We start from the raw sequence: 22,127 nt of genomic DNA on the forward strand, positions 1-22,127 counted from the left end.
TCAAATTCTGACAATTTGCTTATTTTTAGCTGTGGCTAAAAGCTCTCCCATATAGAGACTTGTAGCTCACATATTCAGACAGAGAACACTTTAAACTATGTATCAATATTGACTCAAATTATTTGTACTTAAAGTTGGTAAAAAATATCGCAAAATCAAATATACATGTGTCTAATTTACGGAGCATGCCAATGTAATTGACAAGATTGCATAGCACCAGTGGTACAAGTATCACGGTTTAAGAATCACTGTTTTAGATAAGAGAATTATTTTCATTCATTTTCATTGTTTGTTTTTTTATATTACCTTTCGATCTTATACTAGTTCTGATAAAGCTCATGGAAAGGTCCAATTTTGTCCTACTGATGTGATCATTTTCAGTATCAGTACAATTAAATATCTAGTTTCTACTATTGTATTATACTTTTGACAACCCAGCAGGAGAAATATATAAATATAAAAAATGTATAAGAAAACTTTGGTTCTTTTTGCAGAGCCCCCAATCATTGATGGAGATTCGCACTCAAACCGTATTGAGCCTCTTGGAGGAAATGCCATCTTGAACTGTGAAGTCAGAGGAGACCCTTTACCCACCATCCAGTGGATCAAAAATGGTATAAACATCCACATCAACAATCGTATCCGTCAACTGGACAACGGATCTCTGGCAATCTATGGGACAGTGGTATGCAATAACTTTACAGAATCATTGAGCTATTGATACTATATTTTCTTACAATACAGTTGTTGTTTTTTTAATACTGATATATTTTTTGTAGAGTGAAGATGCTGGTAATTACATGTGTGTGGCCACCAATGATGCTGGCGTTGTGGAAAGAAGTGTAACATTAACTCTGCAGAGTAAGTTTGTTTGTTTGTTAAGTTTGTTTGTTGCAGAGACTTTTTATGTGTAGTCTCTGTGCAAAGTACTAGCCGGTTAACAGTGTGCAGGTAAAATGCCCCATGTAACATTTAAAGATGTTCTATGTAAATTTTCTGGTAGAGGGTTCGTCACCTGTTTGTCTCCATGGAGATGGTATTGTCTTGCCTTCCTTGAATATTCCACAAAACAGCATTAAACTGAATAAATTACCTTTATCTCGAAAAGTAAATATTTTTTATTGCTCAAAAATTAACTTGAACATACATTCGTAAAGTGGCAGGGTTGCCTCTCCACAGATCTGACCTGGTGGTGCCCCCTACTTGTCTTGAAGGAGATGAATAAGTTTACTTTCATACTGTGGAACATTCTAGTCCAGGGGTGTCCAAACTATGGCCCGGTGGGTGCCAAATGTGGCTCTCAGACTAATTTTTCTTGGCACTCAGTCTTCCTTTTGAATTGGCCCAAATTATCAAAATTTGGGCTTTTACTGCTAATTTTAAAGTATTCTACCATCATAACACAGCTAACAAACATTTTGATGTGATATAGACTTAATATTAATGTTAGAAACTGTATTAAAGGTGTGGCGGTTCAGTCAAAATAAATTCAAATGCAGTATTTTGAATTATTCACTATATTGTCCTCTAGTCTACGGCACTTAGCTGTTTTTTTGGAGAAAAAAAATTATATTAAGTTACATAGTGCCCCTTTAAAATAATAAACAATGACAACGCTCTTTTTGAAAATGTTTGTGTCTATATTCACAAATAATGGGCGTTGCTTTTTCCAGGTACACCAGCCATAGTAGTGGAGCCAGCTGATACAGTCATCGACGCTGGTACTACAGTGGTGCTGAACTGCCAGGCGGAGGGAGAGCCCACTCCGATGGTAGAGTGGTCTCGTGAGGGCCGGCCGCTCTTGGGCAATGAGCGATTCTCCACTTTGACCAACGGCTCTCTACGTGTCACCAGTGCCCAGAAGGAGGACACCGCAGAGTACGAATGTGTAGCCAGAAACCTGCTTGGATCTGTGCTGGTCAGGGTCACTCTCACTGTACGAGGTGAGTACTTCAGGGCTGTTGTTGATGTAAATTAAATGCCTAAAAGGAGGCCTAGGAAAAGCTCTCAATATTATTAGGATCTTGTGCAAAAAATACTATATATACAGAGAAGTACTAGTAAACTGCATGTTCATAAGTGAAAAGGCAGATAAAACTGTTCAGTTACTCCTAAAACTCCAGCTAACTCAGCAGGCTTTCAGCTGTTTTATGCTGTTATCCACATAAATCGTTTTAGTGCTGTCAGCCCCTGCGACCAAATACTCACACACACACCACATTCATACTAGGCAATGTGGGTGAAGTGTCTTGCCTAAGGACACAGCATCAGTTTTTGTCCCTGGCACCTCACTGGTATTTTCAGCAGTATCCCATCCAACTACTTACCAGACCCGACTCTGCTTAGCTTTAATTTGGAGAGACAAGATACAGTTCTGGACCATGGACTATTGAGAAAAAAATCTGCTTCATGTTTTGCTTCTCATTTCATCAAATATTATAGATCTACACAAAGGTTTCAGAGAGATTCAAATGTAAGTGTTGCCAAAGTAATTAACTATTCAAAACATAAAAGTCTAACTGTCAAAGGTTCTCAAAATGGCACCTATAACAGAAAAGTAAAACCCCGTGAACATAATGTCATGATGCCTTCTGAAACTGAGCCATAGATTTAAATACTGTATAAAAATGTCTTTCAGTGCATGGGGGGTACTCTGAGTGGGCTGAGTGGGGTCCGTGTAGTGTGTCCTGTGGAGTTGGCGGTCAGAAGAGACTGAGGCAGTGTAATAACCCACTTCCGGCCAATGGGGGGCACCACTGCATGGGGCTGGCTTCAGAGACACGCAGCTGCCACGGAAAGCCATGTCCAGGTAAGTGCTGTGGTTGGAATTGGAAAAAAAAAATCTTACGATAATACATTTTGTAGTGCGATATATTGTTTCAGAGAATGATAATTTTGAAGACCACTTTTTGTGACTGATATTGTTACGAAATAACTATGACAATATATAAGTATAGATAAAATACATGCTGGAATAAATTAATAGCACACTTAAAGGATATTGGGCCCTAAAAATATTGGGCATCTCTCATTTAAATGTGCGCTATATAACTTTTCTGGAGAAGGGTCAGCAACTTGTGTCCATGTTATTACTTTGCCTGTAATGTTCCACAATATGGCATTGAACTTGTCTATCACCATGGAGGCAATCAGATGACACCACCAGGCCACAGTGGCCTCAGCTGATCGGTTATGGATCATTTAGTTACCCCCCGGACAGTAAGAATGCATGTTTTACAACGTATTTTAACAATAACACACCGGTAATTAAATAAATGCAAGATAGATGAGTTTAATCCCATACTGCGGCAAAAAATAACATCTTCATGACAAGCTGGTGACATACGCTCCACCGGAAAAGTTGCATAGTGCATGTTTAAGACAATATTGTAATTATAGTGACAGGCATTTATGTATTGCTCCTAATAGTACTAACAATGCATGTGTTTTAAATGTGTGCAGTGGATGGTAACTGGTCTGAGTGGTCGGTTTGGGAGGAATGTTCCCGGACTTGTGGTCATGGCAACAGGACCCGGGTCCGGACCTGCAGTGACCCCCCCGTTCAGCATGGGGGCAGAGCATGTGAGGGCAGAGCTGTGGAGGTCATGATGTGCAGTGTCAGACCGTGTCCAGGTAAATGTCTGCAAAAAACACAGATCAGACAAATTATGGAGTATGAATTCAGGTTGCATTTACATTTTCACATTCACCTCAACTCAATCGAGACAGGATTAAAGACAGGATTAAACCAAGTTTACGATGACAATCAAATGTGAACAAGTGTGAATGCAGGAGGTCTTGGAGCGGGTCCATTTGCACTCTGAAGCAGGGCAAGTGCAGTGTGAACGTGATCAACCTCTGGGCTGACCTACGCAGTTCGCGGCACAAGTAAAAATGCTGGGAATTGGGCAAAAAAGCTCTCTGATCACCTATATTTGTATGCAAGGGTGCTGCGTTCGTCTGATGAGGCCATAATATTAACTTAATATCAGCCACAGTCTCCTCCTGTGTCTGTCTGTGTAGGTGAGCCTGGGTCTGTCTGCGCAGGTGAGGTGTATAGGGGAATAGGGGAAGTGAGCCTGTGCTTACGTATTCTGTCTGCTTGAAGTGCATTGTCATAGAAATAAGTTCGGCAATCAGCCGATGGCCTCTCTAGTGATTCATAGTGCGTGTTTGAGGTGAATGAGGCACAGTGAGTGTGAACAAGATTGACCCAAGAATAGTAATACTAGAACTAAATCTGTGTGAAATGTGTGAAAATTGTCACAGTTCTGCATGTTTGCATCCGGCTCCGTTTTTAAGCCTGTTCCGGCCCTTCTTTTGTCACCTCTCTACTTTCCCTGCAGCTGCCTCTCTTTTGTTAATCAGCCCAGGGTAGTCTATATGTACTGCTTCTGTTCTGTCAGTTCTTGCTAGATTGTTGAACAGTCAAAAGCAACTATCAAGTCCTACATCTGAAAGACCCTGTTGCATTTCTGAAATCCTGAATGTGCATTTGTTCCTGTTTGAGTTACCTGTAGTGATGGTGAGATGAAGCCCCATGAAGCATCCATACTTTCAGTCAACTGTGCCGCACATGTACCGACACTTCATAAGGATTCATTTACTCTATGGCGCCATCAAGAGGTCAATAAAATGTACTGCAATCCAGTTTCCACTTCAGCTCCATCACAGTGAAACACATTATTAGAAATAGGAATGCGCTTGTGTTACTTATAGTAGTGCTTCTATTTAAATAAAGAGAATTAAACCCCAATATTTTTCATTGTTTTTTTATTAAAAAAAAAACTAGCTTCTCTAAAGAAGCAGGACTAAGGTGGTTCCGCTTTTTTTTGCAAGGATTTCTCCTGCTTTTGAAAAAATTCGCTCACAGCGACCCCTGTTTATGTTTGGTTCTGCCAGGTATTTGTACTTCGATTGTCGCATTTACTGTTGGTGATGTAGATGTGGGAATTTTACTTTGCTGAATGGATCTGTCTAGGTGATGCCACAATTTGCTTCCTGGGAAAGAAAAAAACAGTCTAAGTCACTATATACAAAAATAAATGTTCATATACCATATACATTACCTCGTGTTTGTGCCTGTGAAACTTCAGATGGCAATGATGAGGCTGAAGTAGAGGCTGAAGTAGAGGCTGAAGTAGAGGCTGAAGTAGAGGCTGAAGTAGAGGCTGAAGTAGAGGCTGAAGTAGAGGCTGAAGTAGAGGCTGAAGTAGAGGCTGAAGTAGAGGCTGAAGTAGAGGCTGAAGTAGAGGCTGAATGTGCTTCAGCGTGTCTTATTACTGAAGCACATTCAGAGGTAAGTCTTTCTGCCTCAGCAGCTTTGTGTGGACTGAAGAAACCTATTTTTTTCAATCTTGGATCCAGTATAGTGCTGAGAGATAAAATATTTTGAGATTGCAAATTGAAGAGTTTTTCTTTTAGCTGTTTTTTTTAGCGATCCCACTAATGCCATACCCTCTGGAGTGCCCACATTTATTTCCTCTTCTTCCAGAGCATGATGGAGCATGGCCAGCAAAGGGATGACTTTAGACCCGGACACATGCTTTTCCTCTGATAACTCAATTGTTGCATCATTGAATGGTGCCAGAACCTTTAAAGAATCTGAAATTATCTTGAGATGCTGGGAAGAGAGAGGAGCCAGCCAGGGCTGCCCCAACCGGTTCCCTTTCGTGAAAAAGTCTCTGGAGCATATTAAATGTACTATTCCAACGTGTCTCCACCTCCTGGATCAGTTTGAGAACAGGCCTACCCATTTGCAGTTGAGCCTGCGATAGTCTCTCCTACAAGTACAGAAAATTATTCTTATTTATCCATACATATACACATGTGTGTGAGAGAGAGACACACAAAGATAGAAAAAAACAACTTTGCAGTAGTGCTGCTCTTGAAGTATCCAATAATCTTCTTGCTTTTGTCCCTTATTTCTGATAGTTCTTCATTAGAATTAAGTGCTTTTTTGACAATCAGATTCAATGTATGTGCCACACAGATGGCATGGCGAACTCCCATTTCTTTAGCGCATGCACCCATATTTGCAGCTCCATCCAAAACTTGTTATTGATGTTTTTTATGGACTTATTTGTTTTGATTGTTTTTTCGGTTTGTGTTGTATTTTAAACAGGGCACCCATGAAAAAGAGAGCCCAAGTGCTCTCATTGGGTCCCCCTGTATAAATAAAGATAAATAAATAAATTTAAAAAATCCGTGACTAGGCAGGTGACCTTGTCACTGATGCCCCGCTGTACAAGAAGGTCTTTTTTTACCCTGGCCAAATTTAAGGCAGTGTGTGATTCCGGAAATTGCGTAACACTTAACACAACAGACTGTAACGTGGTATTTTCATCAACAAAATGACCAGTGATGGCAAGGAATGCATCAGTGTTGATGGAGGTCCACATGTCTGAAGTAAGGCTCACTGATGATGCTTTCATCACAGCGGCTTTAGCCTTCTCCTTCGAATCATCATATTTTTTTTCACCATCACTTTTAGGGCCTAAATACAAGATGAAAATCAAAACAATAAATACAATTCACAAGCAATAGTAGAAACACTTGTACATGATATATTTAAATTCACACCTGGCGAGTAGGGGGTACATAAGATGAATTCAGTGATTTCACAAATTACTGGAACCCACTCCCATCTACAATAGAGAATGGCAGACAATCCTCCACTACCAAGGCAATCAATGCCTCTGTTATATCACACTGCTCACCTGAAAAACAAAAGAACTTCTTAAAAGCATACGGCTCAAAAAAAGACAATTAAAACAACTTTATAATCTCAGATGTGAAGGGGAAAAGAAACAATACTGCATAATACTCGCAAAAGATACATTGCAATAATGATCTATCCTTTGCCAATATTGTGGTTGCACCTTTAAGTAGGAGTAAAAGTCTGAAAACTCTATTTTCTCAATGTACTTTGTAAATTTATTTTTGTTCTACCTACCCCAGATGCCATTCATTGTTTTAATCTGCATCTGTTTTAAGTCCCCAATAACTACATTTTACTTTTGTCTATTTAATCCAAACCTTTATACATATTTAAATAATAACATCTGGTTTGCTTTACATCTTGTTTTATTTTTCATTAGCGTAACTGTCCATAACTTTGCAGTTGCAGGTAACTGGGGTCCCTGGCTTCCGTGGAGCCCGTGCAGTGAGACCTGTGGTAAAGGGATGCAGTCCAGAGTTAAACTGTGTAACAACCCCCCTCCTGCTTTTGACGGACCTCAGTGTGAAGGCAGCGATACTCAGACACAAGTGTGCAAGGAGAGGCCCTGTCCTGGTGAGTGCTCAGGCTAGTCCAACTTTATTCAATAGTATGGGTTCATTAGACATAAAAAAAATATTCATAGTATTCTGACCTGTCCTCTAACTCACTAACTTTTAGTTTGGATATTTCTTTAAAACAGTGAATCCTCTATAGGGTTATATAAGACCATGCCCACCATCTGAAAATATGAGATTGAATTCTAAAATGTCGTGAAGGCAACCTTTTGGGGAAAAAATACAAAAAGACTCATTTTAACATCAGCTGTTTTTGCCAGTGGACGGAAAGTGGTCTTCGTGGGTGAACTGGGCGGCATGCAGTGTTTCCTGTGGGGGTGGGACCAGGCAAAGGACACGCCTCTGTGCAAGCCCCGCCCCTCTGCATGGGGGACGCCAATGTGAAGGAAGCGACGTTCAAATCGACTTCTGCAACAATGATCCATGCCCAGGTGAGAAAGGTTAACTCTTGTGTGCATGGGGCTGCATATAAAAAGTAAACAATCAGATTATAGTAATGATTTTCCTCATTAATCTAAATTAAAGGTGCTGAAGTTGATTTTTACTGTCTTAAAAATGTGAAAAACAGAACTAGTTCATTTGAAATGGTTGCAGTGGCCTATTATTCCTCATTTACTTTATGCATTCCAACCATTCTGATTATTCACAGCAAGGAATTTATCAGCACTTTTCACAAATTTCAGAGTCTAACAACAACTTATAGGCTCACAGCGCACTTCCTGATTCTTGGACAATGAAACACTTATTACATAATTAGATTCAGACACTACACAGCAGTCTCCTTAGCCTTGTTTTGGTCTTGGCTTCATCTCTTTTAAGTTCTCATTTTGACACAATTTGACTCAGTTTGACTAAGTTAAATAAATTAGAAAAAAATTGTAAATTAGAAAGAAAATAGTAAATAACACAACAATAAGCATATATAGTTTTCATACCATGTAATCCTAGTGTACATGTATGAAACTGACCCTCTCTAACTGTGGGACTGTGTAACAGTGAATGGTAACTGGGGGGCATGGAGCTCATGGGGCAGCTGCAGTAGGTCGTGTAGTGGAGGTCAGACCAGGCGGTACAGGACGTGTGACAGCCCCAGACCCACAAATGGAGGACGAGCCTGTGCAGGGGCAGACTCACAGATACAAAAGTGCAACACTGAAGACTGTCCGGGTGAGTGCTATGTTATCATTATTCATATTTTGATAATAAAAATAATAGTAAAATAATAGTAATACACTTGCAATATGGTGGACTGGCTGGATAAAACCTCTCAAAACTTTACACTTTAGGCATCACTCATTTACTCCACATACCGGGGGGGGTGCTGGGTAGATTGACGAAAGTGAGATTTCTGCCCTCGGCCCCTACAACCCCAGACAACCACTATTTATTGTTGCTCTCTCCTTATGTGCTTTAATTTGTGCCATTAGTTCACATTTCCAAGTTGATACCTAAGCTGGCAAGTATTTAAGTTACTGTACTTAAATGCATTTTCAAACATCTATAGTATTTTAAATTCTGGCAACTTTTTGCTTTTTTATTATATATTTTTTCAAGTACACTTTTTTCAGAGTACTTTTTTACTTTTCACCACTGTCATTTTTAATTGCATTTGCGCTTCTACTTAAGTACCTGTTCTGAGCCCATAACCGGAACTTTTTCCCTGTATTTTGCAGTGGATGGAAGCTGGGGTGTGTGGCAATCGTGGAGCGAGTGCTCAGTGTCATGTGGAGGAGGAGAGAGGAGGAGAGAGAGGCTTTGCACTGACCCCCCTCCGTCCAACAGGGGGCGCACATGTCCTGGAGACTCCTCCCAACTGTCCCGCTGCAACTTTCAAGCCTGTCCTGGTGAGGAAGAAAGATCACTCAATCTGTCTGTTCTGTCTATCTATCTATTGGTACAATCTATTGTATCTGTCGGTTTATCTGTCCATCTGTCTATTAATAGATCATCATTAACAGAGTATGTGACCCACTCTTTTCTGAAGGGTTAAGTTAATATGACATAAATGGTACTATATTTTTAGGTTTACTACAAAACCTGACTAAACTTTAAACTTAATCAAAGCTAGACCAGGACTGAACCAGGACTAAAACAAGACCAAACCAGTACCAAACTAAAACAAGGGTGTTGGCACACTCAGAATTAAAAATGTCAAATTTTTGCTTCTAAAGATCTCATTATTATATTTTTTATAGTTCTTACAATTATAATGTGAGCTGAAGAATCACAATTATCAATCTACTAAATAATGTTTGACAATTCTAACTGAAAGCCTGGGCAAATTGAACATCTGATAATGAGTACCTTTTCTTATTGTCAGGTGGGCCCCAAAAGGCTCGTGGCAGCATCATAGGAAACATCAATGATATTGAGTTTGGCATTGCGATTCTTAATGCCTCCATCTCTGATGATGAAACTGGAGGCAAAGTGATCGATGCAACGATTTCTAATATACCACGTACATTAGGTAAGCTACAACACACACATCATCAAATCATAATATCTTCAATTTCAATAGTAATTTTGAGTTGACTTTGTGTTAAATGTAAGGCCCTGCAATGCGTAAACTTATCTCCATCCTTAACCCGATCTACTGGACCACGGCTCATGAGATTGGGGAAGCGGTGAACGGTTACACATTAACAGGAGGAGTCTTCAGGAGAGAGACACAAGTCGAATTTGCCACAGGTAAAGAAAGACACGACAGTTTAAATAGACAATTTTGAAATCACACATGATGTAATTATTCTGACTGTAGAAACAAAATCTACTGGATTTTTATGGAGAAACCACTGGCTAACTCTGCACTTTAGTTCCATAAAAACATATTCAGTGATAAGTTTAAAATTGTTAACTGAACTCCTTACTATATTATTAGCAAATCTATCAGCTGTTACAATACTTGTAATTAAATACATTTGTTCAAAATTGTGCAGCCTAATTTTAAACCCAGAAAATAAAAACAGATCTGACTTGAATGTAATGATTTCAGGAGAGATTCTGAGGATGACTCATGTTGCCAGAGGGATGGATTCAGACGGAGCTTTGCTTTTGGACATCGTCGTAAACGGACACCTTCTTCAACTGCCATCAAGCGCTGACATAAGCATCAAGGTAGTACAAAAAGGAAACTGTAGTTACATTTACTCAAGTATTTAGACATGTCTTGTGTGATAAAAATGTACACACCATATGATTCTCACTTTTGCTTAAGTTATATATAACAGTACTCTTACTTACATTTTGGTTCCTTTATGTTTACAATATCAGATGATTAGAACATTTGTATTTCTTCCATCGTTTCTTTGGAAATGATTTAGTTGTGGGGGGGTTTTTTTCATTTTTGTGGTCTTTGCTCTGAAAATACCAGATTATGTGCATTATTATTAAGCTTTGACTGTCCAATAACATTAACTTTAATTTAAATTGTATTTTACCTCCAGAGTAGTACTTGAGAAGTACTTTTTACTCTTAATTGAATAATTTCTTGGATCACTACCTTGTACCTCTACTATTTTGAAGTAAGAGTACTATTAATCTACTAAATTTTTGTTAAATCTACCCACCTCTCTCCATTATGCAAAAAAGTGAAATGAACCAAATCTATTGTTTAAGAACTACATAGAGGACTACATTCAAACACCTTAAATTGATTAAACGCAAGATAATAAAGTTCAATGTCATAGTGTAGAACATTCCAGGCAAATAACATCAGCATGGAGACAAGAAAGTAGCTGACTCCTTACCAGAAAGGTTAAAATGGTGCATCTATAAATAAATGATCATAGAAACACTTATTCAGACATTTAGACAGTTACAGACATGTACAAACAAAAGCTGTCCCATTTACTTTATAACCCTATCCTTCCACATTTGTATCAGCCTTGTAATCCGTAAAAAAAATAGGATAACGGATAACACACTTGTCCCCAGCAGATCCACAGACTCAGGTAGATCACATGGTAACCAGCTCTGCAAGTCCAACACTGTTTGAATTGTTTCAGGACTACACAGAGGACTACATTCAGACTGGTCCCGGGCAGCTGTACGCTCAATCCACACGAATGTTCAGTATCGACCAAGAGAGCGTCCCTTACTCATGGAACCACACCATCTCCTACGACTCGGCCAAAGGGAAGATGCCGTACCTGGTGGAGACTCTGCACGCTACTGCCATCAGCGCCCTCTACCACCCACTAGAGGAAGTGCTGGTCTTTAGGATACAGGCCACTATAGCTAAAGGTGAGTCCAGTGATTACAGTAGAGTAGTGGCATCTGGAGAGATACCATACCATATTGTGAATGTGTTTTACCTTGTTAATACTGGGAGAGACAGGCAGAGACAGGGGGAATTGGGATTACCAGATGCTGTAGGGAGGCATACTGTTGTTGTGTCCTTGGGTAAGACACATCACCCACATTGCTTAGTGCTCCTGACAGGTATTGAAGGATGAGTCAAATACAGAGTCCAAATTTCCCTACAGGGACAATTAAGTGTACCTTAATGTAGTATGAATGTGGTCGAATGTGTTGATGGTCAAAGGTGTGAATGAATAATGCAATGTAAAGTACTTCTCTGTGTCTTGAAAGGTGCTTTACAAATCTAAGAATAATAATAATAATAATACATAACACATCTATAGCGCTTTTCATGACACTCAAAGACGCTTCACACGAATGAAACATAAACAAAGATGCAGTTATTTGAAGGAATTTTGAACAGTTGAGTTTCCAGGGCTCCTTTTTTAGGAGATGGTGGGTATGGATGAGTCTCTGATGTGTTTGGGCAGGGAGGTCCAGAGGGTGGGGGCATCAGCGGAGAAGGCCCTGTCTTCCCAGGTCTTGTACATTATTATTATTATTTCTAATAATTCTGGCATGTTAAACAGTTACTGTTGGTCAACATGCACTGTCCGCTATAAATAAATAAATAAATAAATTATTGGTAGTAGTATTTTTATATTTTGTTAAGGAGGTAACTAAAACTAACTGCTTTAAGTGCTATTTTCACTTTTTAAATCCACCTGTCACTCACCTAAAGCTTGACACAGGATGACCAATAGGGTGGGAAAAAGAGTTTGAGCATGGAGCTACATTAAGAAGAGAAGCACTAAATGAGATGAGTTAAACATTATTTTTGTTTTTCAAATGCAGGTGACCGCAGTAACCAGTGTCCACAGGGCTTCACCTTGGTGTCTGCAGGGCCCTATTGTGCAGGTGAGCTGACGTTACATTTGTGCAAAACTGTAGTCATGGTTACACATTGATTTTATTTACGATGAATTTGATGTTTGACTCTAGATGAGAATGAGTGTGACGTGGGTAACCCTTGTTCTCACACCTGTCACAATGCAATGGGCACGTACTACTGCTCCTGCCCCAGAGGCCTGACCATCTCCGCCGATGGAAGAACATGCCAAGGTAAACTCACATGGAGCTTTTGATTTGATTTACTTTTGTTTTGATGATTAATATAGTTTTTTATATGTTGAACAAAACAGGACAGAATAAAACAACATTAACATAACAAATCATAACAATAGAAAAAAAGATGTAACATGTAACTTTTATGGTGCCTGAAACGTTCCACAGTCTGGCATCCAACTTGTCCATCTCCATGGAGACGCCACCAGGCCAAGTTACCAGGCAGATCTGTGGAAAGGACACCCTATGCATGTTTTATGTTATGTTATTTTTTCTTAGCAATGAATACACTTGTAAATGAATAATAGTAAAGTTAAATGCCAGAGTCCAACAGTATTTGAATAATGTTTAATCAAATAGAAATAACACAGTTTTTTCTGTTTTATAGACATAGATGAGTGTTCATTGGGAGGAAACGTGTGCCATGACGGACAAGAGTGTGAAAACACCATTGGCTCCTATCGGTGTGTTATGAGGTGTGGGCGGGGCTTCAAGAGAACAGCAGATGGCTTTAGCTGCACTGGTATTGTACACATTTACTATACTTTTTAAATCTATCCCAGATGATATCATTGAGGTAACTAAAGTAACTACCTCTTTGCAAACCTCTAATTTGCTCCTCAGATATTAATGAGTGTCAGGAATCCAATCCATGTCACCAGCACTGTCTCAACACTATTGGGAGTTACCGTTGTGCGTGTGAACCAGGATACCAGCTCAGAAACAGACGCTGCATAGGTAAAGACAACAACAAAAACATTTTTTACTAAGTTGCCCTATTTATATTTTTTATATTTGTTACAAATTCTACGTTCAAAACTAGACATAAATGAATGCCGTCAGAGAGTTTGTCGATCGGACCAACAGTGTAAAAATACTCGAGGTGGTTACACGTGTATAGACCTGTGTCCCAGTGGTATGACCAAAGGAGGCAATGGCACATGTATAGGTGAGTAACCCTGTATACTGTGTAACATTACAATAATTATAACATTTATTAACTGTGTTCTTCTGCGTAGACATAAATGAATGTAGAGACGGTACTCATCAGTGCAGATATAATCAGATCTGTGAGAACACCAGAGGAAGCTACCACTGCACCTGTCCACGCGGGTACAGGTCTCAGGGAGTGGGACGCCCCTGTGTCGGTACGTTTACACAATACACACCTTCACTGAGGTTATAATATTAGCTAATGATCTACATATTACCAATGTTATTGCCTTAGTGTTCTCTATACTCAAGTCTAAAATCTTGTTTCCTTTCTTTAAATGGGAGTAAGTTACTTCTATTTAAAGTGAACACTGTTGTTTTACTTTGGCATCGCTTACCTAAAGGGTTACTGACTAACTGACTTTATCTGTGAGGTACCTGCTGTGTATTTGAGGTTTACTGCATGATGTAAACTTATGCATATATTTAGAGAGAAACAGAACGGCAACAGTGGAGACCAGCACCATCACTGCTTCTTATGTTTGAACTTTCCTCTCTGTTTTCTCACTTCTCTTCTGGCTCTTTCTTTGATCTGCAAAAATGTCTGTTTTCCCACTGGCATCATTCACTTTATTACTTGAATGCTAACATCTGCTTTATATTTTACTATACTTTTCCTCTACCATGGATCAACAATCAAAATGTTCTATGTTAATTAAACATACAATCATATTTGATATGATTTGAGTGATGTAACAATGGGTAGATTTTAAGATTACTTTGTATTAGAAATCATAGATCTAATCTCCCATTGAGAATTCTTACACATTTGTCCAATACATTTCTGTCTTAGGGACATGAGAATGTATTGTTGTAGCGTGGGGTCATTGACATTTGCCCTTTCTCTCCTTTTCACTCTTTGTCTGGGCCTGCACCTCTGTATTCTTCACATTCACATTTCCTCCTGATATCCTCTTTGCTCCTCCATGTTGTTTCTCTTCGTCTTGCTGTTTTTCTTGGTGCTGGCCTATCTCTGCTGAGGGCAGATATAAATGAGTGCGAGCGGCCTCCCCCTCCCTGTGCGCACCAGTGCATCAACACTCCAGGCAGCTTCAAGTGCACGTGCCCGCCAGGGCGCCAACTGCTGGGGGACGGCAAGTCCTGCGTGGGGCTGGAGCGCCTACAACCCAGCTACGAGAGCTACTCTTACGGCTACCGCTCGTCTCAGAGCTCCTCCCCTCACAGCTCCTATCAGCAGCACTACCACAGCATGGCCTCTCAGAGCTACCACTCCTATGGAGCCAACAGGGGGCGCCCCAGGGCCCGCACAGAGAGGAGTGTGCGAGTCTCACTGCGGAGCTCCCTCATGTGTCACATTGGGTTTGTGTTCAGAGGGGGGCGCTGTGTAGGTAATTACACCAGAGAGGGAAAGGATGACAGTGAAAACAATGCCATTAATGCCTATATAAAACTCTGTACCTCTGTAGATGAGGCCCTGTGTCATGTTGTGTGTCGCTGTCTCTGTTTTTGACATCCACAGACATAAACGAGTGTGAGGTGAGGGACACCTGTCAGCACGAGTGCATGAACACTCCGGGTAGTCACCGCTGTCTGTGTCCCGCTGGGTACAGACTTATGACAAACGGGAAGACATGTCAAGGTAAGGATCACTGTACTGTAACATGTATATAAATATATAACAGAAATATGTAATACATGTCCTCTGTCTGCAGATATAGACGAGTGCCTGGAGCAGAACATCCAGTGTGGAGCAAACCGCATGTGCTTCAACATGAGAGGAAGTTACCAGTGCATAGACACGCCCTGCCCACCCAACTACCTACGAGATGCAGCCACTGGGTAAAACAACTATACACACACTTTTCTCTTTTACTAATGGCCAGAGCAAGTTTCTGTTGTTGTGCTATTTAAACTAAAATATTAAGCTTTCGAATTTCAGATGGAGTATGCAGTCCCATTTCATTTTAGGTCAATATTGCAGTTTACAATGAAATGTAAAATAATGTTCTATGTGTGTCATAGATTAATATAAATAAATAAAAAAGCATACTGTATTCTTTAAAAGTCCCATATTACTCTATTTTCTGATTTGACCTGATGTTGTAATATAGTTTCCTCATCACAAATATACCTGGAGTTTAACAAACATTTAGGCTTCTTTTTCTCCACCTTGTGACGACATGTAGTAATACAAAAAGTGCTGAAGTATGTTTTTAAATACACCACACACCTTCACTAGAATCATTTGGATATTTCAGCCCTGGAATTGACCATCTCTACTGAACTAAAGGTAAAATGCACCTATTAACGTGAAAACTGCCGCTTCATGACATCACAAGATGGAATAGAGCATTTGGAGCTTTGGAGATGTAGACAGACTAATAACAAAGGATTACTCAAATATGTGTGTCAGCTTTGTGTAATACAGTACCTTTAAACACATGAACTAAACCTATTGACTTGTGTTGCAGGTTCTGTCTTAAAAACTGCCCTCCAAACGACCTGGAGTGTGCGCTGAGCCCCTATGCGCTGGAATACAAACTCCTGTCTCTGCCTTTTGGAATCGCAGCCAATCAGGACCTCATCCGCCTGGTCGCCTACACCCAGGACGGAGTGATGCATCCCAGGACCTCGTTCTTAGTTGTGGATGAAGATACCACGTTGCCTTTTGCCTTAAGGGACGAGAACATGAAGGGAGTCCTGTTTACCATGAGACCCCTCAAAGAGCCCCACACGTATCGTATGAAAGTCCGAGCTTTGTCCTACAGCGAAGACGGGGGCATTGAGTATCAGACCACCTTCATAGTTTACATCGCTGTGTCTGCCTACCCCTACTGAAGTAGCACTTTAAACCGCAGCAAGAGGCAAATGTGTGCCAAAGGATAACCTATATAATGAATTATTAGGGATGGGACGAGATGCATTTTCCATAAGATGATACAAGACACAAGATTGGGTCCACAAGGAGATACGGCCAGTTTTTAAACAGTATATGATAAGAAATAGGCAAAAAAATGCACTTCAAAATCAGAATCAATATTACTCCATCCATCTATTTTCTTCTGCATATCCGAGGCTGGGTCACATGGCCAGCAGTCTAAGCAGGGACTCCCAGACTTCCCACACCCCAGACACTTCCTCCAAGGTGTTTCCAGGCCAACCAAGAGGCATAGTCCTTCCACGCGTGTCCTAGGTCTGGGGGGACTACCTATAATTACTCCAATGGGAAATTATTTTTGTTCCAAGTTCAAGGTTTTTATATTTTTTGTTATCCCAATGCAAAAAAGCATGACAGAACGAAATGTGTTCATCAAGGCCCAGTGATGCGGCTCAAAATAAAGTTAAGAAAACTAAAATATCAGTATCACAGTCAAAATTTAATTAAATATTATAAGTTAGCTGCTATTGTCGAACTACAGCGTCTCAAAATGTAACCCATCGGCGCTTAAAACTTCTAAAATAATTTTCCACATATCTACACAATTTTTAATAACTTTACATCTTTCAGATTTTGTGGCCACAGATCTTGTCCCATCCCTATGAGATATACAAGCAAAATGAACTGGAAAAGACTATTTGAGTGCTAGTAGTGCTCAAACAGACTGTGGTTAATATGGATTTAACACAGACTGGAAACTCGAGAGGATGGACTAAACAGGCTTTGACTCCTGAAACCCTCACTTCAGCCTCAAGGACTTTAATATTCTTTTGTCTTTGTCATTAAACTTTATTTATGGAAATTTTATTATTAAAGATCCCCTCTTCATGGAAACAACTTTTTTTTAAAATTGAACATATTTACATCTACCTACTTTTAACTTATTGGTATGTGCTTGAAGAACTAGAAAGTAATGTGGTAAAACTTGACCCAAAATCCAAACTTTGTACTGTAACGTCTGCACCAAAAAAAACATCAACCAACAACAAAGATGTACTTTATTTTTATGAATTGTACATAGCTGTTGTTTATCTTAATGTATTGGGATGTTGTCTGTAATGTCTTCATTTTGTAATAAAAAGAAAACAACTATTCGGTGTAGTAATGATGCTTGACTGACAGACGTCTGAAAACCTCACGCACTGTTATATCCCATCATGCACCGCGCCTACGCAAAAAAGAGACGAAAATGGAGACCGTAAATCAGTACACGTTTAAACGTAAGTACTGGTCCACGTGGATTCAACTGGTTCAACAGTGCGACATGAAACTGTCAAAATTTGACTTCAGGTCTGTATGAGGCGACTCGATTTAGTGAAATCTTGTTAAACTGAGTTTACAGTAATCGCTGTGTAACTGACCAAACAATGAACGAATTATCGCTTACACTTGTATATTTGTGTATTAATCGTAATCTTTAATATTCTTCCTTATTTAAGAATATTCTTTTGTCCTTAGGGAGCAAGGAGCAGACGGCGGAGTTTATCCGTCTGAGGGGGGAGAATACGCACGTGTTCACAGGCCGCGTGGAAGTAAGGCCAAAAACACTGCGATATACTCCCAGATAATATAAGAAGGACCCTAGAAATACATAAAAGTTGCCCTTACTGCGAATTTAATTCCTTTACATTTGTACATATGTGGATAGTAATGACTTAACCTGGATTTCCCTATTTCATTCCCGTCTTATCCACAGCCTGTACTTCTGTGAGCAGAAGTACAGAAGAGCTGTACAGAAGAGCCCTGCCCTGAAGATGCTTATCTGAGTGGAGAACTAAACGTACCTGTTTTTCAGTACTGTTGCTCACAAAAACGGGGTAATTATTAATTTGATCATCATCAAAACTACCTTCTTTACCAAAGAAGACTCAAAAATATATTCAAAAAGACATAATGAACTACATAAATAGAATGATAGAATGTGCTGCATAGTAATTGAACAAATGCTGTATTTATAATTGGGTAAATTGTGAATATTTTTCTGTATGACTCAGGGCAATACTGCAGAAGCTGGGCCTGGAGGGGAAGGTCACACCCCTTCAGGCCAAGCGCAAGTGGGAGAATCTGCAAAAGAAATATAAAGTATGTACATGATCTGAATGTGTACTGTTTTCATTTGTACTTATAAACCATTGTGTTAATCTTGTTTTCATATGTCTTGTATTAATATTTGTTCTGTCAAAGGACTGCAAGTATCCCTTGAGTGGAGAAGGTGTGGCGAGGAAGGCCACTGCTGAAACTTGGCCCTGGTTTGTCCCCATGGATGAGGTGTTGCGGCAGAGGCCCTCCATCAACCCACCTGTCCTCATCGCCTCTATCCCTGAGGACACACCCGGGCCAAATTCTGCCTGGCAACAGCTGCTGGAGGAGAAAAAGGAAGAGGAGGAGGTGGAGCCGCAGCAGCAGGAGGAGCAGCAACAGCAGCAGGAGGAGGACGACGAGCAGCAGCAGCAAAGGAGACGAGGGCAAAGAGGAAAAAGAAAGTGAGAGAGTGAGATCGTCAAGCTCTATAGGGAGGACTTGAGGATGCAGAGGGAGCGAGATGAGTGCAATGCGGAGGAGAAGGAACGTTTTGAAAGATTGTTTGGTTTATTGGAATAGTTAGTTGATAAAAATTTTACAATTTTGATTTTGAAACATTTATGACTTTTTATTTACAACTATTTACATTCATCATTGTCATGTCTTAAACAAAAGAAAATAAACTACTATTTAAAATATATTAACGTAATGACTTTAAACGCTAAACTAACAGTCAAAGTGCAAATCAATAAACCTGAGTGTGCCAGTGCCAGGTTTTAATCATGAAGACTAATCAACCTTCTCTGCCTGGACCGACTTGAGAGTGCTGAGATTGAGGTCTTCCATCTTCTGGCTGGTAAGTGGGGCTCTCACACCGGGTGCTGCTCCACTGTCCACCGCATCGTTCATGGGCTGGGTTTGCAGGGCTGGCTGGGGCAATAGATGACTGGCATGTCACAAATATCTAGATATAATCATGATCCATGGGAACCTTCTCTAGGGCAGAGACCTCAGCAGACAGCTGGTCCCGCCACTGTGCTCCATTGATTGCAGTGATAATAAGATGAAATTAACCGGCATGGCCTAGAAGGTAAACAGCGCCCTCTACATGTAATAAAGTGATTTAGCCATGGATCAAGCCTGGCCCAAATACCGGACCATTAAACTACACAATATCCCACTTTGTACAACTAATAAGTGTTGGTTTATAAACTACGAATGTAAAAATGATATTGGTTACCTCTGTCTCTGTTACAACGTTTTAACAAGGTATATTTGGTTAAAGTTATGAAGTAGCTACAATTGGGAAAACAATGGAACCTTAGATTTACCTATTGAAAAATATCATTAATTTAGTCTTCATTTTACACCTTTGGTCATACATCAACGGCGTATAGCTCAAATCACCAGCCGTCACAGTTAGCAGGCGTAACGTAAGCTACGTAACGTAAGCTACGTAACGTAAGCTACGTAACGTAAACTACGTAACGTAAGCTACGTAACGTAAGCTACGTAACGTACGCGTAAAGACAGCGGTGGAAGTGCGGTCCGAGGTGTAGGCCTGTCCCACTTGAGCAAGATGGCGGCTACACTGAGGATTACCCATTCTCGTCCGGAAGCTTCAAGCTATACTTTGAGGAGTACTTCGAAGAGTACCTTCAAACGGTGCTTTTGGCGAATTGAGACACAGCCTCTGTCTTTGCACAAATGCTGCACTGCTCTTCACTACAGCCAAATGTGCAAGATCATTTTAATGAAGTAATGGCCATAGGCGTTTATATGATTTGTGCTTTTTTGATGAGTGCAGTGTCCACACACGTGTCCAGTGCATGGGAGGACGTGGCTGGTCATCATTAAAAGTCTCAGACGACACGCGGCTCGTAAGTCATTTTTAAAGTGTATTCAGACAGAGACAAGTGGATTAAACACAGATGGGGGAGTGCATGTGCTGAAACTTTTGATTAAACTGTTTCCTTAGACATTCTTGGAGACAAAGCTAAAACCATCTTGACACGTAGCCCAGTCCCAACCAGGTTTATACCTGTGTGCTTGTTACTACGGCAACTCAGTGCCAGCTCTGGTTATTCACTTTGATGGAACGAAGTGAGGATTTGGCAAGCCTGGATTGCCCAAATAAACCTGGCTTTTTCATGTAAAACCCCCTATGTGTGTTTTTTAACCCAGCATGTTTGTGTTGGAATCTTTTCAAGTAAAAGCAAGTAAGTGCAGAGTGAGTGTGAGTAGGAAAAAAGTACTTACTTGGTAAATATAGACAATAAACGATTATTTAAAACTGACTCTTGCGAGATTTAAGCCATGTTATAATGCTGTCACTTCATCAAAAACAGACCTGAAGTTGTTGTTTTTTTTTCATTCACACATGTTTGAGTAACCTTTTATTATTAGTCTGTCTGCATCTCCAAAGCTCAAAATGCTCTGTTCCACCTTGTGATGTCATGTAGTGGTAGTTTTCAAGTTAACAGCTATGTATACCATTAGTTCAGTAGAGATGGGGAATTCCAGGGCATTAAAATGTATTCAAATGATTCTAGTGAATGTGTGCAGCACTTCCTGTATTGAACAATAAGTCGATATTGTATTTATACTTACAGGTGAATTAATCTCTCGTCTGCGTTGAGAGCCTTGGACAGGCCAAAGTCGCTGATCTTGGCTTAATGAGGTTTGACCAGCAGGACGTTTCGAGCGGCGAGGTCTCTGTGCACAAAGTTCTTCTCCTCCAGATACTTCATCCCCACAGACACCTGATGCCTTTTATTATTAGTCTGTCTGCAGACTAATAAAATAAAATAATAAAATAAAAAATGCATAATCTCCGGCCCACTCACCCCACCTCGCTTTGGAGACATCAAATTCAGCCACTTAAGACAACTTCACATCTGGCTCAAATCCTTCTGCACCACCAACCATATCCCCTACATAGACAATTTCCTTCTGTTCTTCAAGAGACCCGGACTGTTCAAAAAGGACCTTCTTCATCCAAATCTCCATGGTTCATTTCTTCTTTCCCAGAACATACAGCTCACAATAGAATCTGCATGACGGTTTTCTCCAGAAACCCCATCACCATCGTCCACGCCATCAATAGAATCATCACACCATATCCCGGTAATTTTCAGCAGAGAGCGGCCTATTCACAAAAACTCTTACAATCGTACAGTTAACATCAATAATTTATCACAGCTCACCAAAATTAATTTATCAAAGATTCCTCCTACTCATCCTCCTTCAACAATAAACATGGCACTTTTAAACGTCCGCTCTCTGCTGAACAAAGCTTTTATTGTCAATGACTTAATTTTAGACCACAAACTTGACTGTCTCTTTTTAACAGAAACTTGGTTGGGTGGAGATGGACCAGTTGTTCTCAATGAGGCCTCCCCCTCTGATTTTAAGTATGCTTTTTCAATTAGGGGTAGTAAAAGGGGAGGTGGCACTGCTTCTATATGTTCAAGTACTCTGGCCACCAAACCTA

At 40.2% G+C, this 22,127-nt stretch overlaps 1 protein-coding gene across 1 annotated transcript in view; it reads left to right on the plus strand.

Annotated features, from left to right (window-relative positions):
- The window catches only part of hmcn1 (hemicentin 1), a 120,080-nt gene extending 102,974 nt beyond the window's left edge, over positions 1–17,106 (plus strand). The window contains exons 85-107 of the mRNA XM_033965339.2: positions 495–685; positions 780–861; positions 1,674–1,943; positions 2,639–2,809; positions 3,463–3,633; positions 7,124–7,294; positions 7,557–7,727; positions 8,293–8,463; positions 8,970–9,140; positions 9,617–9,763; positions 9,847–9,984; positions 10,289–10,410; positions 11,301–11,538; positions 12,451–12,513; positions 12,598–12,717; positions 13,109–13,243; positions 13,345–13,458; positions 13,544–13,669; positions 13,740–13,868; positions 14,700–15,062; positions 15,194–15,313; positions 15,387–15,513; positions 16,146–17,106. Of these exons, the coding sequence (XP_033821230.1) occupies positions 495–685; positions 780–861; positions 1,674–1,943; positions 2,639–2,809; positions 3,463–3,633; positions 7,124–7,294; positions 7,557–7,727; positions 8,293–8,463; positions 8,970–9,140; positions 9,617–9,763; positions 9,847–9,984; positions 10,289–10,410; positions 11,301–11,538; positions 12,451–12,513; positions 12,598–12,717; positions 13,109–13,243; positions 13,345–13,458; positions 13,544–13,669; positions 13,740–13,868; positions 14,700–15,062; positions 15,194–15,313; positions 15,387–15,513; positions 16,146–16,512 (3,878 nt within the window). The 3' untranslated portion in view covers positions 16,513–17,106. The remainder of the gene's footprint in view (positions 1–494; positions 686–779; positions 862–1,673; positions 1,944–2,638; positions 2,810–3,462; positions 3,634–7,123; positions 7,295–7,556; positions 7,728–8,292; positions 8,464–8,969; positions 9,141–9,616; positions 9,764–9,846; positions 9,985–10,288; positions 10,411–11,300; positions 11,539–12,450; positions 12,514–12,597; positions 12,718–13,108; positions 13,244–13,344; positions 13,459–13,543; positions 13,670–13,739; positions 13,869–14,699; positions 15,063–15,193; positions 15,314–15,386; positions 15,514–16,145) is intronic.
- Positions 17,107–22,127: the final 5,021 nt, after the last annotated feature.

The sequence above is a fragment of the Periophthalmus magnuspinnatus genome, chromosome 4 (assembly GCF_009829125.3).
Source record: "Periophthalmus magnuspinnatus isolate fPerMag1 chromosome 4, fPerMag1.2.pri, whole genome shotgun sequence".
Lineage (NCBI taxonomy): Eukaryota > Metazoa > Chordata > Actinopteri > Gobiiformes > Gobiidae > Periophthalmus > Periophthalmus magnuspinnatus.